Below are 20,576 nucleotides of genomic sequence, written 5' to 3'. Positions count from 1 at the left end.
GCTAAAGATAAATCAGTTTTGTCAGTGGAAAAGCAACAATATTTTTGAGCCCACGTTGGATGTTTGCAGAAGGCTTCCTTCTGCCAAACGTTGTCTTCATGTTACCAACAGAAAGTTGTACAGAGCCATTTCATTTATGTTCTTGGATTGGAGGTGAGAAATGCAGTCTGACTGGCGTGTAAAATTTCAGCAGAAAATTGGGTATGTTTGCTAGTACTTGTTTATGTAAAACAGAACATTGTTTCTCATCCTCTTTGAACAGCGTAATGCAGTTGATTTCAGTGGAGTGATGTTGATTCACACCAGCTCAAGCGTTCACCCTTCACATTCAGCTTTACACTTCTTTTTTGGAAGAGCTGTGATTGTTAAATCTTAAATTAATATATTGAGGTGCTTCAGTCTAGATTGGCTGGCTGATTTCCTAAGCCAGTGTACTATGTTTTGTTTACAGTATTCAGATTTTACAGAGTGAGTGTGGAGGTTTTCAGTTTCAGAAGGTAATAGATTTCAGTAAGAGAAAGAGCATTTAAGTTCTAGAAAATAAGGTAGTGTTATGTCTCATTCTTTTTGTATGGTTAAGCAAGCAACATTGGATGATGACTCAGAGTTTCCCTTAATTGTCTGTCATCTCTTCAAAGTAATTTTGGATGGCAGACAACACCTGTTCTGGTTTTTAGGCCCTTTAAGCATATTTCAAATTCCAGAATGTTTCCCTTCTGCATTCAGTAGCCTGTAATTTTCAGGTAAAAAAGGTCCTTTTAATTTGCCATGCCATTTCTTCTGCATGATGCAGATCTGTTTTTACCTTCCTTTCAAAATTTTATTTATTTATTTAAATACTGTGGTTTTATTCAGAACTTGTTTCTAATACTTAATTCACCTTTTGTAAAATTACTTAGAATCATTAGCTACTGTTTGGTTATTTCTTCTTTCTCCTCCATTAATTCTGCTGCTGGAATCTGGGGGGAGGAGGAGGTAAGTACACACACATGTGCATGGAAGATTTTCCTCCTTGTCTTGCAATCCTTGAACCTGAAATACACTTCTGCAGTGAATGGCTACATTCCTTGAATCTTTTCACAGCCTGTTTCTGTACAGACCCTTTTTAAACTGTGAGCATCACTGACTTTTAACAGCACCATGTCACATTACTTAATACACCCTCTTAACATGCCTGTTGGTACATTTGCATCAGACAGAATCTTTCCTAAGTTTCTTCTGCGTTTCCATGGACTTTGAGACTTGGGATCCCTTCTGAATGCATAAAGCCCTACAGTTATGGTAATACATCAGTTACTATATTGTCTGTAATCAGGCAATACACTAAGGATGTTTATGGTATCCATAATGATCCATTTGAGAGGTACTGAGGGTATTAAAGGAAGAATCATGGAGTTTTTTTAAACTTCCAATAAAGCAGAATCTAAATGCTTTAGAGAGTAATAATCTGGGACCTTTTCTGATTTCCAGAGTCTCGTGTATATTTATTCTAGATGCTTGGGAGGACCTAGACATGTTTTCCTAAACACATTTTTATTTAGAAAAGGAACAGTGACACATCAGAACCTGGCTTTGTGGCTTGTCAGTCATAAATCACTAAATTTGAGGGTCTTTTTTATCATATAATGGCTTGAGTTGAAATAGACCTTAAAGATCATCTAGTTCCAACCTCCTCGGATGAATGATTATGCTGATCACATGGAGCTGCCTGTGTTCCCTGACTGGCCTTAGTAAGACTTTAGGAAATATTTAGGGGACTGGGAGTGATTGAGAGACAGGTTGTAGATAACAATTGCTGAATATTTCTCAAATACGGAATAATTTTTTCCTTATCTGCTTCCCTTTGTCCTGATGTCAGCTCTAGAAATTTTTAAGCTACTAGAGGACTTACAGATTCAAAGAAGAATTTGTGCATTAGAGCTATAACCATAAATAAGTGTAGCTGTGAAAGGAACCATGTGAAGTGTCAAGACCTTTCTGAAGGAATCTGTGGAGAGAAAATAGAATTTCAAGAGTAATTAGATGCTCTATACTGCCTAAGCTCCATTTTAGATATCCAAATAAAAACACTGCTCCTTAAAATCTGTGACCAGCTGACCTCAAATATCTAATTGACAATGTGTGAATTAGAATTATCTCCAGCAATGTTCCCAGTTTGGCTTGGCAAGGCTGAGTTGAGGTATCAGTGTCACAGCTGTTGAAAGACATGGATTCATATCCCTTAGGCTGTGCTCCCCAAGGACAGAAGCTGGTAGGTTCGAAGACTATGACAGGATGAGGTACTTGGGTTAGTGGTTCCAGCATGGGAAAGTGAGGACAGCTGTGATCCAGGACTGTGGTTCATCTGGCCATTGTAGGATGCCTGTTGGATCTGAGCAGGCCCCTAGGTCTGGGCAGGCTCAGCCAGCAGCCTCTGATGGTGGTGCAGTGGACAATGGGATCTGAATCCCCTTAAGCAAGGGAAAAAGGTGATGCTGAGTTGCCGTCGAACATGAGCAAAGAGTTGGATGCTCTGATGTTCCCAGAGAAGATGCCTGAACACTGGCAGTGGGTGGGAAGCTTTGCCTGAGTGCCCTTGCACAGTTTGGTTTGTCATCTGTCTTCTTGTGTGGCACCCTCTATGAGCTTATTTGTCCCCACACTGATGTGCTCCCTTTTTGTGCATGATTTGACACCATTGTCTTACTATTAGCAGCAGGGGGAAAAAAACTAAAAATTGCTTGACAGCACCCTGGCATGTAAATTTGATCACTGAAACACTCATAAATAAATGTTATGGAGGATTGAAGTGAATAAATGAGGGTGGTACTGTCAGTGCAATTCTCCCAGACATCTGTGCTTTCTTTAAGAAATCTATAGAGGATTGCTGGTCAAGGTACATCACTGCCGTAACATCTTTCAGTACATCTGTAATTATTGTCAGTATTTTGTGGAAAAGTCTCTGCAGAGATCTTTGGGTGTCCCAAAAAATGTCATCTTCAGAATACTGCAAACGGGAACGTTTTACTGTGTTACAGTCTGTTATCATTTGTGTTTTAGTATTTAGGTATAAAATCAGACTAATAAATAAATATTGGCCAAACTGATACTGTTTTGTACTAGATTTCATTTTTCCTAAACAAGAGGTAATGGTAGTGTGAAAGTTAAGCCAGAGTTGTAATACTTATGTAAATATCAAAAACATGAGTTCAAGTTTAAAATTTAAAGGAGGCTCCTTTAGCTTAAAGACAGAGAAAAGTTTGGCCAAATGTTATTCATACCTAACGGAGATTGACTCAGCTGTAATTAAAATAACTAATGTATTTTGATCTAAGCCAAAGTTTGCTGTAATGACTTAAATATGTGGGATCATGTCTTGCTGATATGTTCACAATAATTTCATTACAAGATGGCTAGGATATGCTACCATGAGGTGGCTACATAGAAATGTGTTCACATCTGAGCAGACAAGGCTGTAAATAAAAACGTTCGTTCCTTCTGGGAGTTACTTTAGAATGCTTAAAAAAAAAAAAAAAAATTACTCCTTTTCTGAAGATTCATTACACTTGTCTGGAAAGAATACAGTTCTCTGTAACTAAGGAACAGTTGACATACACAAGGAAACATGGTATAATAATAAAGGAGAATACTGCTTCTCCCAGTGTCTGAGGAGAGCAGAAACCCAGAGAGCTGTTCAACTACTGTCATGGCAGGCTGTCTCACTCCCAGTATTTGTGTTGGGCGGCAGCGGAGGGTCAGGGAGTGAAATATCCATATTACACTGCTGGAAACTCAGCTTATGTTGACAGTGGAGCAGAGCCTAGCTTCCAGGGGAGGGCATGCGTGTCCCTCGTGGGATGCCAAGGCAGAGCAGGCTGGTCTGATCCATCCTCACCAGTGCTGGGCAGCGTGGGCAGCAGGCAGGGGTGGCGTGTCTCCCTGCTGGAGTGCCTGGTGCGGTGTTTCTGCAACGGGGCCAAGGTGGGGTGTTTAGGTTTTAATCCCCCAGCTTTTAGGTGTGCTTCAGCACGCACCTGAAGTGATGCTAATGCAACTGTGCCCGCCTGAGCGTGCTCAGACATGCGCTACAGAGAGAGCTGTCCATTACAGAGGGAGATCAAATGTTGCCGTGGTGGTGTTTGAACACAAACATGGTTATTTTACCACGTGTTTGCAAGGCTGCATCACTTACATGTGGCAAAAAGCCCTGAATGTGCTCCAGGGGTTAACCCCAGCAAACGGCCCTGAAACCTTTGTAGCAGGATTTTATGTCATCTATTACATAAACCCCATGCTTGTATGAAATCAGCCAGTTTAGTGCTGCTTTAAAGTGTCACTAGCATTTCAGAGGATGCATGCTGATGCTGTGTTTTTGCTGTTTTTTCCTAACATCCTTTCTCTTCCTACTATTTGGTAACTTTCTATGAAAAATTCCTAGTGAATAGTTTTTAATTCAGAGGAATATGTGCTATAACAAAATCAGACTTTTTTTTTGTGAGAAAATGTTGATATTTGCCAATGTGGAAATTGTTCACTTTGCCATGTGGAAAAAAAATATAAAGAAAATACCTAAGCTTTGGTAAGTTCAAACTAAATAGTTTTATTTTTGATTTCTTGAGCTGTACAGTGGCATTTCATCCTTCTTGCCAAGTGTTGTAAAAGTTCCTTTAGCAACTTGAATTTCAGCCTGAATTTTTTGACATTGGCAATCAAAAATAGAATCAGACTTCCACTTTTGAGAGCTTTGTGAACATCGCTTCATATTAAATATTTTTAGTATGTTGTAGATTAAGAAAAGGTCTGAATTTGTCTGACTGGAAAATAGCTTAGGCTACTGACCGTACTGAACACAGATGTGTTTTATTACAGGAGTATATATCTGTAAGATTGTAGGGCTGGGGTTTTTTTTTGTTTTGTTTTCACTGTACTCCAGTGTTTTAGTTAGAATGCTGGAGTGTAACATCAAAGACACATTTTCCCCTTCATTAATAGTTAAACACTTTTAGAATTCTAATCATCCTACAAAATTCACAGAAGTATGATTTTCTTTTTGATGCCTCACTCTATTAAACACTGACACATCATGCTGGAATCTGAATTACTTCTTTGTAAACACAGTTATACTTCAGTCTTACAGAGCAGTAGCAAACTATTATGTATGAGAAAATGTAAAACAGGAAAATATTTAAAAACAAGACTAAATTTTAAAGTGTTTTCATTGTATGTTAAGTATATGAAACACAGCCAAATGACACATTTGATCCTGGTTGTGATATAGAGATAATGCTCTATGAAGACAAATTTTTCCTTTTCCAGTGTCCAAAGTATGCCATGCTGGAACTGTAGAAGGAAGAGTGTTTTCTTGTAAGTCTAAATCTAGATGACAAAATGGATTTTGTATAGTTTTCCCTCTCAGCGTACAAGACTATTAACTGTACTATGAGTTGAGAAAAGATTGTCTACTTTACCTGTATTTATGTGACCAATATATGTTTCATATTTCTGTATGTACACAATTTTGTATGTACATATATACTGCTAAACTGAAGCATGTCCATTCTTGTCTCCATAAAAATTTCAAAAGCAAGCTTTATTTCTTATTTCATAACAGTATTTTTGAGGTTATCCTAAAGTAAAAGCAATCTATATAAGAGTTAACACGTTGTGTGCTGCAATTTCTTTCATATTAAAAAAGTACTCATTTTCTCCTTATCCTAAAAATACTTGTATTGAGAACTTTTAGGAAATGCTTAAATTGAGTCTTTCCAGTTTGTTTATAACAAGAGTAGTGACAATGAGATTGTGCTAATTGCAGGTTAGGCACTACACTACTTCAGTGATGTTGGTTACTTAGAGGGTATTCAGAGGTCACATAGCCAAACAAAGGTTTTCTTCTTGCCTTTCTCACTTGAATCTCCATGTATGACAGATAATAAATAGTTCTTTGGTTGCTTTTCTTTTTGAATTCCAGAGATAGCTCAGATTGGACCCAAGCTCAGGCTATCAGGGACTTTTGAAGACCGAAATCTCTAGTGCCCTTGGAAATATTCAACAAAAGGTATAAAGTGCAGGATCACAGGGTCCTTTTTGCTCACACTCTGTGGCAAAGAACTGAAGCTACTTTTATAAGTTGTAAAGAAAAAAAGAATATCTTCACCCCTTATATCCTGCATAGTCGCCACATTTTATGCCTCTTAATGATCCCTTCGGTCATTTGGGAGGTTTGTTTGTTTGTTTGTTGGTTTGCTTGTTTTCATTGTTCTTTCTGCAAAGGCAACATTGGTGACCATTTAGAAATCATGAAACCATTTAAAAACCATGAAAACAGGAAGCTATTCTGCTGCGCTTCCTTGCTTTGCAGAATGCTAAAACTATACCCTGTGAAACATGGTAGTGCATACATTCCAATCAATCATCGTACATACCCTTTCCATATTGTTACTCTCTATGTATGGACTTTCTAGTTCCACACCCAGATTTCCTACCACAGGGAAAAGTATTTAAAAGTGCTCCAGTAGCAACCCTTTCTAAAAAGCAGCTACAAGAGGTGTAAATGGTGCAGTCTTCTATTCCAGTCCCTAGTGCTTCTTGCAAAAGTTGTCTGAGGTTGTTGTCCCTCCTGTTGTCTGGGGGATGATTCCAAATCCTTCTACCAGAAAGGCAGATGTGTGAGAAGTCCCAGCTGAATTGCAGCGATGTCTCATATACCACTGCAGAGGCCTCTTGGATCCTAAAACACTGCTTGGACAACAACTGAGCTACATGTGTGCAGAGCACAGATGCCAAATTCAGTGTTGAAGCAGTTTTACTACACTTGGCTGCTGGGTTCCCATAATTTTTGCTGTACGTGAAAGAATGAAACTACCAATCCTTTTATGTTTACCCCGGTGGACAAAATGCCAGATATATAAGATCTAGTTGGACATGAGCATTACTTAGCCAAGGTCTTGCAGTGAATGCTTGGTAATTGGTTAGTCTTTGAAAAAACCTTGATAAAATCCCAGAGGACTATAGAGAAGAACTCAAGTATTTATCTTAAAAGACTGCACGTATTTTCCTTTGGATGGTTTTTAATGTGTGGATTAAATAAGTTCGTCTATGACAAACTTGATTCATTGTTAGGCAGTCATTCTTACTGTAGATTCCAGGTACTAGAATAGATAAACTGTGTTTTGAGATAATTTATTTATTCAGAAGCAAGCAGATAAAACTTACAGTCTTTGAAAGTACCTGATGTGGCAAGAGAATTTTGAAGAGTATTTCCCATAGTGGAGATAGTTGGAATTTCCGGATAAATATCACATATTTAAAATGCATCTGGTAACCTTTATACATTCAGTTGCATCTCTGAAGAAAAAAAAAGATGATCTCTTTAGTCACTGAATGTGCTGGTTTCCTTTTACCCCACTAGTATTCTTGTGGGACAAGTGTATATAAAGGTAAATTTTAAAAGAAAAAGAATCACATATAGAAAAAACACTGGTCACTGAGCTGACACTGGCCCTTAGGAACGCATTCGAGGGCTTGTGATATGTGGGTCTGTGGAAACATTACTTCAGAGCCTCAGCAGACGTTGAGAAAATAGACATGAACATAACGGAATAAAATGGAGAGTGAAATGCATCTTTGCACTGCTGTATAAAGCCATAAGGTGTCTGTATTTTGTAGTGGTCATGGTGCCCTACCCCAAAGGGACTGTAGCAGAACTGGAAAAGAGTTCAGAGATGGTTCAGATAACAAAAGTATGTACAGCAGTGTCTGAGGAGCAGCTAAGTGTGACGAGGCTCTAGCTGAGAAAAGATGCAAGTGGGAGACTGTGTGATTGAGAGATACAAATTGATGAGTGATGGGGAAAGGATGGATAGTGACCAGTTTCTCTTTTTCTCATAATGTGAGAACTGGGAAGCAAAAGGATGTTCTTCATACAGTGAGCTGTTGACTTGTGGCAATACATGTATCGTGTGTGCTGGAAATCCACGTGGCTGAGAATGGCACTGGGGAGAAAGTTTACTGAACAGATCTGGTTCAAGCAATCTGAAGAGCAATTAGTGATTTGGAGGGTGTATTAATCTTCTTGTATGCTTCTCCTGGACAACTGTTTACAGTGCTGCTGATTACTGGTGATAGTGGATTTTTGGTTTGTACAGATGTAAATACAGATGTTCTTAGCTTCTTTTACGTTCATTGTTTTTAGTGTTTTCACAGTGGGCTGTAGGATGATGGATATTTCAGATTATGAGTTAGTTCCACACCTGGTTTGTTTTTTTCACATTTTGACATGTCACTCTTTTTAGTTTCCTTTTCATGAGTTTTAGTTTTCTCAGAAACTGAATTTTTTTCTACCTGCTTAAAATAATTCTGAAAATTTTAAGGGAAGTGTTCTCTCTTTTATTCTAGGGTTTGTTAAATCCATATAATTAAAAAAGTCAGTAAATTTCTTTGTCCAAGATTTGTGTATTAACATGCAACTCTATCTTTCCTTACCTCCCTTCATAGTATCAACCATTCATTTTGTTCACAGAAGCAATTTAAAATTTCACAGTGTCATTGCCTGGTAAGGAGTCTGTCTTTTATCCTGTAAGTGTCTGGACAGCTGCCACCAAATGCCTGGCCCATGGTACCAGCCATCCTAAGAGGGAAGAGCATCACTGTTCATTCATTACCCAACAATACTTTTATCTGAAAGACAGCTTATAAGCATGGGCTCAACTTACTGTAATGTTGGCCACTTTTTTCCATTATGAGAAACAGAGTAGTAGGGTGAAAATGAACTGTTTGATTCCCTCTGCAGTTATTGTCCTAAAATTACAACCATTATTTTCACATGGAAATGTGATGGTTCATTTATGGTCCTGAGCTGTAGCCTTATAAGGAAACTTCATAGTTAACATTTTCGAGTTTAAAGTAGTGGATTATTTCTGCAAAATTCCTTTGTCTGATCTATGTAGAACCCAATAGACAATATTACAGCTATGTTTTTACATACAGAAAGATTAAGATAGAAGAACTGTTGCATATGCACACATGGAATTGATATAATAGTGATAATACAGATCTAGTTGTTGTTCTCTGCCTGGTTTGCAGGATGTTCCAGTGAATGGCTTTTGCATACCACTTGAAAGAAAACACTGCTGGTGTCACTAGGAGTTCAGTGTTCCACTGAGCCTCACTCTTCCTTAGTATAAGCCTTTTGTGAAATATTGAGCAGTGCTGTGATTTCTTCTCATGAAGAAATCTAGTATTTCTGTAAGCATAGCTGAGTTCCTTGTTGTCCAGATTTCTTGTATATTTATAGACCCACGGTTTAACCCTGGCAGGCAGCTAAGCCCCACGCAGCCACCCACTTTCCTACAGTGGCATGGGGGAGAAAGAAGAGTAAAAGTGAAAAAACTTGTGGGTTGAGATAGTTTCAAAGTAAGGAAAAAGCAATGTGCAAAAGCAAAGCAAAACAAGGAACTCATTCAGATGGGCTGGCAGTTTTTCAGTCACCTTCAGGAAAAGAGTGTTGCATCACATGTAACTCTGACTTGGGCAGAAACACCTTAACTCCAAACCCTTCATCCCTCTTACCCCAGCTCTCCATGTTGAGCATGATACCGTCCAGTGTGGAATGCCCCTTTGGTCATCTGGGGTCAGCTGTCATGGCTGTGTCCCCTTCTAACTCCTTGTGTACGCCCAGACTTCTTGCAACTGGACTGAAAGATAAATCAAAAGTTACCATCAGCCAAAGCTGATATGTCCCAAGATGATGATTCCTCTATTCCCATGACAGAAGATTTCCTGTAGAGCCTTTGACTGAAGGTTCTTCTTCTGAAATACTTGCCAAAAGTTTTGAAAACTAGGTTTCCTGCATCATCTAAAATATCCTTCTAAACATTTTCTCTGGTTTCCATTAAAATTTCCAAGGTCTGACAGGCCTTACCATTTTCTGTGGTAACTACCTGCACACTCCTCAGCATACAGTCCTTACCTGACTCTAATTATCAGCTGTGTTTTAGTTTTTACCAACTTGCCAAGCATGTGTGTCAGATTTGTTGGTCTGTGGTTCTCCTACTTCCTGAAACCTATTTGTCTACAGAATTGTACAGAATATACAACACAGACTCTTAGGAGGTTTATATTTTAATTTTCTTAGAAAACCACCCACTTTTGGTGAAAGAATACTACTGTTTGTAGAAAGCTATCTTGTCCTCTTCCATTTGTCCACTGGAACAGATGTTTTGAAAGCAATATTATTTTTTTCAGAGAGAAGAAATTTTCATGGCCCAAGTGGCATATGGGCATCACAATATGTTCTCAAACACTAGGAAACTTTTAGAATCAAATTTCTCTACACAAGTAAATTGCTTTTCTGTCTTGTCTTTCTGCTTCCCTGAAGCATCTGTGACAAAGGGAGGGAATGAAGCTATGCCCTTGCATAGGGTACTTCAGCTCAGTGTTGATAAGAGGGCTTAACATTTTAGAAATGCAAAGTTGAAGCTGAAATGCCAATGCATTTCAACTCAGGGGCTCTTCAATGGGTCATGAGCTGCGTTACGGTGTGCTAGAGATACTGATGCTAACTCTTCAGAAAGATGGTAAATTCTTTGCAAAACTTCTTTCTGAGCTGAAGCAGTCTGTAGAGCTTCTGGGAAAAGTTTTGCCAAAGGTAGAAATTCATACCACAGCTTCCACTCCCTTGTGAAAACATCATGGCGTAGAGTTTGGTTTGCCATAGTTGTATCAGTCCTTTTTACATAGATTTCTAGCCTTCCTCTCTCACTCTGCCCTGCATCACATTTGTTTACTGCTCATGAAATGTGGGTAGGTATTCAAGGGAGAAAATTATTCTCCTCCTGGTAAGTACAGATTTTTTGAAAATGTGGTTCACCTCTTTAACACATGACCTGCTGCCATGTCCCATTACTTGGTAGTAGTTTGGACTCTTTGTTGCTGAAGGAACTTACTAGTGGATAGTTACCTGCTCTTTATGACAGTGATAGAGAGACAAAGAAACTAAGTTGCAAGCACTGCTTCTAACAGACAATAATGACTGAATTAATTTGAATTCAAAATAAATATTATCTGTTAGTGGCAAACATGGAGAGGCTGGTTCCTCAAGGGAAGGAACTGAAACTCTATATTAAAAGCCTCAAATACTCTTGTGAAAGAACAGCTCTGACTTAAAATTTCTCAGTTCATATGCAGTAGTATCTGAGATCATGTTTATTTCCTGTATTTAGCTTGGTACAGACACCTGTCAAATTATGAAGCAGACATCGAGTAGCTGTTATTTGCTTTGAAAACTTATGAGTGTCATCTGGAAAAAAAAATGAATGGTCAGGTTCTGGGTCTTGTCTGACAAAATATTTTGTTAACAAAATGGGTAAATTGCCTGTGTAAACTTGCAACTCAGAGATTATGAGCAGTTTGAACGATGGTATTGTCTATTGATACAGAGGATACAGCTCAGTTCTAGTAGTATTCTGGGCATGAAAACTTCTAGGAAAAACAGGAAATCCTGCAAGAAGCTAGAGTAAGGAGACATTTATTTTGCTATGCAGCACTTTTATGTTTTCATTTCTAAATAATTTTTTTTAAATTACACATAGCATTTTTGACTGTGTTTACCCAAGTCTGGTTGGCACTCCTGCAAGCTAAGTGTCTATCTCTAGAATGACTTTTTTTCCTTCTTTGAGCTCTGTCCTATTTTTAAAAAAAAGAGAAGCAGAAAGAGAAATGTAATGAAACAGGTAAGTGCATGAAAGAGTACAACTGATCCTGCATTTTGTGTGCAGATACATAGCCTGAAAAAATGTATCTTATTTTGCTTATAAAAGTAATGTAAAAATTTCAGGTAATTACATATTTTGTGACTAACTTGCAAATTATTGTGGCTCTATAATCTATGCAATAATAAAATTTGAAAAGCAAATGAATACATGATAGTAAAAAGAGCTGTTTGAAATTAAGGAATCATGGCTTTTTTATAAATTATTTTGAAAATTTTTCTATTGGTCACAGTTGTAGATTGTGACATTTGGCTACACATGGCAACAAGGGATACGTTCAGCAAAAACATGGACAAAACTGTTAAAACATTGCAAAGCTTTTGCTGGAACTTCTGAATCTAGAACCTGTAATTCTGTGGTCTGGATTTCAGTGTGGCTGCTTGAATATACACATAACAACATAGCTAAAATAATAGCATGAAGTCTTGAGGTGGTGTTTGTGGATACCCATTTTCAGGTTTGGGCCTGGGTAGGTACAGAATAGACCATGGCATTAGTTAATTGCTTGCTGTTTTTGTCTTGCTGCTGGAAGTCCAGTGAGTAAACCAAGTGGGTTTGCATTTTTGCGGTGGTGATGTCTTCCCAGTTTTAAGGCTTTGTTATGCTCATATCCTCTGGGTAGAAGATGCTGTTTAAATATAAGATACTCTTTGGGGGGGAAGGGAAATAGTAATGCATATTCTATTAAGGTAAATATAGATATCCTGATAACTGTGCAGTGGAAGGACGGCAACACTTTCAATAGCACTTTTTTAATCATGAAAATAATTCCTGGCAGCTTCAGGATGATTTAAGCATTATCTTTTTTAAGTCTACTTGAGACGTTCATGTAAGATGTGGTGAATAGGAGCTGATATGCAGATACTTTACTTGGTGGACTTGATATTGCACAATATAATTGCACAGTGTACAAGGCACACCATTATCAAATTTCATTCTTAGAATAGTTCTTCCAAACAATTGCCTTCCTCTATCCATTGTTCATAGCTTTATCCCATTGTTTCAGCACTCAAGAGGCCAAACCTCTAAGCACAGATGTACTGTGCATGTAGAAATATGATCTACATTTTACGTGTTTAATGAAGGTGTAGCTGGCACTGGCAAACATTCAGCATTGTTCTTACAGAACCTGAAACTGGAGGGCACTGTCTGCACATCCAAAAGTGCATGAGGAGTTGAAAACAGTGAGATTATGCCTACCTATAAGGAGAAGTAGAGCAAATTAGCCATTAGAAGCATCTGAAAGGATTTGGCTTCCACTGACATGCAAGATGTGTGTTTTAAGGCTGGATCACATCAAGTATCAATATCCTAAGAGTGAAGCAGTCAGCCTTATTTTATGAACCTTTTATGCAACACTGAGAGCTCTTCAGTCCCTATTCACATGCTCAAAGATGTGCATGTGTTTAAGTGCTTTCTAGGACATGGCTAAATTGCTTTGTGCCTTCCAAATGTAACCCTGTAATCATCTGGAAGTCTCAGCTGAGTTTAGAGCTCATAATTGAATCATTTTTTCATCTTCCGTGGTCATCAGGAGGTGTCTGGCTGATGACCTGAGGTGACATGAGGTGTTAAGTGTCAATTAGTGTGCAATAGTAGCAGTGAATTAAGGAAAGGGAACTGGTCCACATTCTTCAGTGATGCTGACTGCCCATAGTGAAATACTAAGTTTTCATGTCAAATGGAGGATAGATATATCAGTGCTTATTTCATTCTTACAAACTTTTCTCCATGTGTAAATGTAAATGTGTCCATCTGTGTTTGACATGTGTAGATAAAGTGGCTGATGTTCATGCTGGACTCAGTGATGACATTTTCCTCATGATTGTCTGGAACCAACTGTATTTTTATTGCCTCTGAACCTTTGGTAGAAACCAACTTCAAATCAGAACTCTTTTCTTGCATTTGTGTCAATAAGTTAGTTATGGTATCTTGAGGCACTTAAACCAGATCTGGCCAAGGGTGGGATTTCTTTTACAAGGGAAATTATGGTGGTTTTTTTTTTTTTGTCACACATCATGTGACTCTAAAGCTTCCAGATTTTTCCAAAGGACATGTATAGTGAATTAAATGTTTTCTTAACTTCCCACCCCCAGCTGCCCCACTGTACAGGAAAGATGATGTTGACAGATTCCTATTTGGAACCATGGAGCAGGAGATGTAGGTCTCTGGACCCTGGTTCCAGCTAGGTTCTGAGGTGATGCTAGGTTTCCTGATGGAAAGTCAAGAAGTTAAGATTTTCAGTTTCTAGCTGAAACAAATTCTTTGGGACTGAGCCTGTGTGTGCTGCAGAAGTTTGCTGCAACCAAGCCTTTTCCCCAGAGCTCTTTAGTTTTATGTTTGTCACTTACTGAATGGCTGCAGTAGAGTATCTTTATTAAGTGAAGTGTCACTAGTTCAGGAGGTAAATGCACATTAATATTTATCACTCACTGTATGCTATTAGAGATTACATGAAAAATGGCTTTTTCTTTGGTATTTCATCTACTGTGATCTGAATAAAAAGTGTTGTGTAAAAAAACTTTCAAGAAGAAATTGAGAGCTGTTCAGGAAGAATTAAGAGTGTTTCAACAGTTTGGAGTACAATATATGGCTAAAGAGATGTTAGAAATATCCAACAAACTTCAGAAAATGCAATACTAAGGTTACGTTTAAAAAAAAATCCCTGCACAAATTAATAAAAACTTCAAATAAGAGACCCAAACACTTAAATCTACTGTTTAGGTGAAGCCATGCAGCATATGTATGATTGTGATGATGGAATTATGCTGTTGGAATAGTAAACAGTCTTAAATTAATTTTTAAAATCCATGGTTTTTCTCCTCTATTCTCCCTTTCCTGATATCATCACAGCATGCAAATGGATACTGACCCTTTGAACTTATCACCTTTGCATAGAGATGCATAGCACTACTTATTAAAAAAAATCAAGATAAATTGTTAGCAGTATTATTAACTTCCTTAGAGATTCAAACAGTTCTTTGTCATGCCCCATAAATAGATATGAGGAAAAGAAAGCAGTGTGGAATGAAAATGCACCTTTCAAGCAGCTGCAATATGATATGATGTCATATCACATCATATATCAATCATATAATATAATCTGTGTAAGGTTCATGGTCATGTAAGAGCTAATATATGTGATCTTAAAGCAGGTCTCCATGAAAATTGGCCATTCAGTTATTCCATGTCCCATTAGCACATCCTTGTGGTAGAAGCTCTGAGGAAGTTACAGGTGTACAAAAAAATTCTGACATAATCTTGCTGTTTTAGGGCAAAGGATAGCAAAAAAGATCAGAGGACTACCTGTCCAGACTTGAATGTACAAGAATTTTTCATTGTTGTTGGAAACAATGTGGGTAGCAATCTCCAGCTTTGTGTACAATCATGGTGTCAAGAGTTGCATGTGTGCATTGGAGGCAGCAGTCCAATTAGAACACATTCAAATAGTTGTACTGAGGTTACATGCCTGTGGCTGGGGGGGACATGCCTTTACTAATCCAGCTCTTGGCTGGATACCTTTGAAAAATAAGAAATGGATTCCTCTTCCACGTGTGAAAAGCTTTTGGCCCTCTTGAGTCCAGTTTAATGTTGCATCTGGGCTGAAGAGAAAGAGGGTAATGAAGCCTTCACATCCTGTCTGGCTTCCTGCAGGCTTGATCAGAGGGGAGAAAGCCCTTTGCCAGGAACTTTCTGGAGGGATAAAGAGGCTGGAGCAATCTCTCCATGTGCTTCTGAGACATGCTGGGTACATTTGCAGAGATACATGCCAGGTTTTGGTCCCACTGGGTACCATTAGAAATGACTCCTGAAAGTGACACCTGAAAGCAAGCCCACTTTTCCCTGTCCTTCAGGCCAGTTCTGAGACAAATGTTCTCTCTCCTTTTTATCCTCCATAGTTTTCAGAAGTTGTTGGTGAAATCAGAACCCAGTGCTCCAGCTTCAAACCAAGGTGTTTTGCCATGAGATTTTTCTTTTTTTTAGTCTTGATGGACATACAGAAGCCTATACATCTAAGACAGAAATGAAAGAATTGATACTGTGTTGGCTGGAACAATGTTCTCTTGCACATCTGTTCTGTCCACACAGCTTTGTGAACAATATATGTCTCCTTCTCTGTGGGATCTTCAGCTTCCATTCATATCCCCAAGGACTTTCACATTAGGGCAACTGAGCAGTTAAGGTATGTTCTAGAAAAGCAATTGTAACACTGTGAGTGAATTAGAATTTTAAAAAAATTAAAGAAGGATGAAAAAAAATCTTTCTTCCTCATTGGAAAAAGCTCTGTTTTACTTCAGCTGTCTCTTTTCTCACCATCTCAGTTCTGTAAGCACATGGTTAATTTTTGCTTTGTGTCATTTAGAACCAAGTTTCCAGTAGAAAGAGAAAAATGTAAGTAAAAACATAGTTAAGTGGGTTTACCCAAACTCCACTATAAATTGAAACTCATCCCTTATCCAAATCTGTCACTTGTTCTTCCTTAGCATAAATTACATATTCAGTAATTCACTGATTTTAGCACTCCCATTTCTCTCAAGTTGTTGATGTAGCTCCAGAACTTTTGAAATCCAGGTCATAATATTTCTTACTTTTCTCCAAATACTTCTAGTTTCTAGTTTCTGCTGGCACAGATCAATGTATTGCAAGCAAAAGGCTACTGCTCAGTAGAATCTGATGGTGGTCCTGTGGCACTTGTGGCCATGAAGGGAGTAGCCCTTTTGGAACGCTGTAACCTGCTCTGAACATACCTAGCTGCCTTCCAGCTGTGAGTTCCCGCTGCCATATTTACCAGTACACTGAGAGACTATTTATTATCCTGAGTGTTAATAGTCCTTGAAATTTTTTCCTACCTTTTTCCAGGAGATCTTTTTTCAACATTTCAGCATTTGAAGAAATATATTTTCAGCATTTTCTACAATTCTTAAAAGGAGGACAATTTTAAAAGGGCTTTTTAAAAGAATAGTTTGTTCAATTTAAATTCAAAGATGTTTGTTTTCAAACTTCAAGAAGTGAAGTCTAAAACTGAGATATATTTTGGACTGATATGGCAGTGGAAATACTGAAAGATAGACTCAGCAGTTTGAGAATTGAATGTTCATTGGCTAATTCTATTGCATTTTTTTCTCCTTTGGATGCTGACTAGGACAATTCTGCCAGAAAATACCCTTCCATATGAAAAAATTTGTTGCTTGATATCTATTGAATTGTTAACTCCCAAGCACTGAGAAGAGTTTATGACTTAGAACTTCATAAATCATCAGACTGTCTTTGAAATCTGTACATTTTGATACACTGTTTTTAAGTCCACAAAATTTGTATTGTCAAACTGTTTGTCTCCAGCTTTGAGACAGGTTATTTTTTAGTTATATTTAGTTATATTCTGAAGGTGCAGCGGCGCTCACAATACCATGAGCACGGGATCAATGAACAAGTGAGCCATCAAATACTGAAGCTTGCAAAAGAATTGTAAAATGCAGCAGTCCTTGGACTACTTTACATAAGACATCACACCTAACAAATTATTTAATAATGTGTAGCTTATCATATGTTGCTTCTTCTAAAGCTTTTGAAAACATTACCTATTCCATTGTTTCTGCTTTTATAGTGCTTAGAAGTTGTTGTCCAAAGCCAGGACACCAGGCCACTTTTTGTTCTTCTGCAGAATAAGAACAAAAAGTGGCCCAAATATTTTAATATCCAGTCTTTTTGATGTAACGCTCCTCCACCCAGGTCATCTCCCTTCTGCATGAACTCCGTTGACAAGGGAATAGATCATACAAAGCATGTATCTAGTGAATGTATCTTCCTTTTAAGATTACAGAAAACTTATACAGGGGCTCATTCTTAAAATTTTAATTTTTTTTTTTAATTGTTTACTGTATTTAAAAAAAGAAAAGGGAAGTTTATTACAGACATTCGGTATTCAAAATTTGCAGTCAAGATAGTGTTATTGTGACAAAAATTTGGAGTCTGATGGAGGGAGATAGTCTATTACTTTCTAAAATTGTTGAATCATGCTTATCTCATTCTTTGCTTTATAAACTACTATTTAGGCCATTGATGACATGCTTGAACTATAATATCTAAAATAAAAATCTGGCTTATTGTCTAGATATAGAATGTGAACCATCATCTTTCTAGTAGTTGTTCGTAACAGGTGCTTGCAGGATAAGTATGGACAAAACAAACTGCACATAGAGTGAACATTTCTCAGGTATACTCTGCTAGTTCTGCCCTCCAAAGCTTTGGCTTTTTTTACAGCCTTGAATAAGAATTTCAGCAGTGCTGTTTTTTAATCTGTAAATTAAAAAATGACCCTCAAATGCATGAAGCAGATGGTATAAAATCTAGGTATAAAATGTTTTGGAAGTAGAACTTTTACTGCAGATAGGTCAGGTAGGGTGATGTTTAATGTTGTATTTTATCAGCAATTCAATTTTGTCTTGAAGATGCATATTTCCTGAAATACTGATGGTTTACTTTATTTATTCATACCTTGCAAGTTTGTCTGCCTATGATTAAGCTGAGTGTTTCCTAGAGGATTTATAAGGCATTTCTAAGTCTTCATCAAACATTTTCTATTGGCTTTTGAATAGACATCCAGTAAATCACAGAGGGACTATGACCAAATGTGTCTGGCACAGGGTTCTTCAGTGTATACTGAAAATTATTTTTAAAACTTCTGAAGGAAGAGAAAGAGTACAGTCGGTACAAAGCAAAGCATTCATTGAAAGTATGTCTATACTCCTGAGCCAAACTGAGGTTTGTGTGTTGTTATGCCTCCTCCCATGTAATATTTTTGTAAAGAGTGATAAGATTAGCAGGCTTTTATTTTCTCAAAAGTAGAAGTATCATTCATATTTTGTCTATATACCAGGTAATGTGTTGGTAAGCATTGTGATATTATTATTATTGATGTAAAATTGCTCTCTGGAGACTTAAAAAACTTTTTAATTAAAAAAAAAAAAAGGAAAAATTGGCAATAGCAGTCATTGTGATTTGTGATTAAAGAGTACTCAAACAAACTATAATTAAAGTGTGATTTTTGCTATAACATCGACCATGGGGAACAATCATGATTAATGTGGAACTGACTGGTAGAAATATCCTTGGTCAGGATATTTTATGGTTTTATACTGAAAATCTTTAAGCAGTGTTTGGAAATTCACCAAGTATATGTATGTATATTTTGTCTTTTAGGGCATACAGGACGATTGTTAAAATCTCTGTGTTTCACCAGTCTATCATTTCTGCTGCTGCACATCATCTTTCAGATTACAATAAACAGTCTTGAAGCTGGAAAAACTATTGAACCTGGTTTTAACTGTGAGTAAAAAATTTAAGTTTTTATTAGCATTTTAAATGTCCAAATGCCTCAGTGGTTTGACCAAATGCCTCAGTGGTTTGAAAGGTGAAGGGTTGATAAGAAGGCATTTAGCTTTGTGCTCCTGTGGGTTTGCAGCTTGCTCTTGTTCTCTTGCTTTTTACCTTTAGAATTACTATTAGTAAGGCAGGAAGACTAGAAAGGTTTAAGAAACAAGAGAAATGTATATATAACTATTATATATATTTATTTTAAACTATTTTGTTCCCACCAGAGATGCATTTTCTTTGAGTTTACCACTGACTATTGTTTGCCTTCATCTTTCAGGCTTCCTCAAAATCACCTCAGAACCTTAGAAAGCTACACATTTGCGTCATTAGATCATAATTCAGTGGATTAAGAGTAAAATGAGATAAAGTAACAAACCTGCTTCTATCTATGTATTATGCATCTCTCTGGAATAAACCTCTTTAGTTTGTCATTTAATTTAACTTTAAATATTGATTCCAAAACTTATATTTCTAAACAGTATTTGTCTCTTTCTTGCCTGTGTTTATGGGAGGAAGGATTTTTAATTTTTCATTTATGTGTAAGCTCTTCTTAAAATATATTACATGACATTTTGTATCTTCCTCTCTCAGGAAATGTTGTTCAATAATTCAGAAAGCAAACATTTTTATTGTGCAGAAGTTAATTAAAATATCTATCCAGTGATTTAGATATGTAACCTCCAGGTAGAAACTATTTGTACTTGTCTTACCGTGCTTACATTTAACATTTAAACCTGTCAACTTACCTTTGATAAATGCCCATTTAATTTATCACAATGTATGCTGCTGCCACTTGAGTAAACAGCTGTACTACAATTCAACACAAGAAGCCTTATGTGAAGTAAAGGATTTGACTTAAAGTAACAAAATCCTAAGGAAACTTGAAGTGAGCATTACCATTTGTCCTTTAACTTAAACAATTTCCTAAAGTAAAAAGCATGATTGTGTTCATAAAATACCAGTTTTACCTGGAATATCTTGGGCTTTGTTAGTTCAAATCAGGCCTTCAGACTCTAAAAATATCCTTTTTTTTTTTTTCAAAAATGTGTATCATTCACTGAGTGAGCTGGATTAGTTGTTTTCCTATATGTGTTTAACATTCTTATGACTACAAGGACTACAATTTTTACTTATATTGGAGTAATTGCATAATCTAGACACCATTTATATGAGTAGAGAGTTCCAAGACAGAGATGCACCCACTGACTTTTTCCTCCTTTTATGGTAGGAACTGGGGTCTGCAGGGGAATTAAAATAATTATTTCATCCTGAAGAGTCCACCCTTCAAGGTGAAATGTGCCATTTTTGACTGTTTATTCACAGATGTCGAGTGTAACAGCTCCTCTTCCAGCTGCCATTAGTAACAATCTCCTTACTTGGGGCCTCACAGGGCAGTGGGTATAGCTGTAGGAGTGCATTAAACGTTATCAGATTGCTCTCTGACACCAAGGC

The 20,576-nt window shown here is 37.3% G+C and overlaps 1 protein-coding gene across 5 annotated transcripts in view; it reads left to right on the top strand.

The window, feature by feature from the left end:
- PIEZO2 (piezo type mechanosensitive ion channel component 2) overlaps nt 1-20,576 on the top strand; it is a 290,923-nt gene that overhangs the window by 84,073 nt on the left and 186,274 nt on the right. For all 5 annotated transcript variants that reach the window (XM_042031628.1, XM_042031618.1, XM_042031647.1 and 2 more), the window contains exon 3: nt 18,951-19,076. In XM_042031628.1, coding sequence (XP_041887562.1) covers nt 18,951-19,076 — 126 coding nt within the window. The remainder of the gene's footprint in view (nt 1-18,950; nt 19,077-20,576) is intronic.

The sequence above is a fragment of the Corvus kubaryi genome, unplaced genomic scaffold (genome assembly GCF_017639235.1).
Source record: "Corvus kubaryi isolate FWS band 111438036 unplaced genomic scaffold, C.kubaryi_AGA036_p1.0 132, whole genome shotgun sequence".
NCBI classification, from domain to species: domain Eukaryota; kingdom Metazoa; phylum Chordata; class Aves; order Passeriformes; family Corvidae; genus Corvus; species Corvus kubaryi.
The sequence above is the reverse complement of the archived record's forward strand: the minus strand, read 5'-3'. Positions and strand labels throughout refer to the sequence as shown.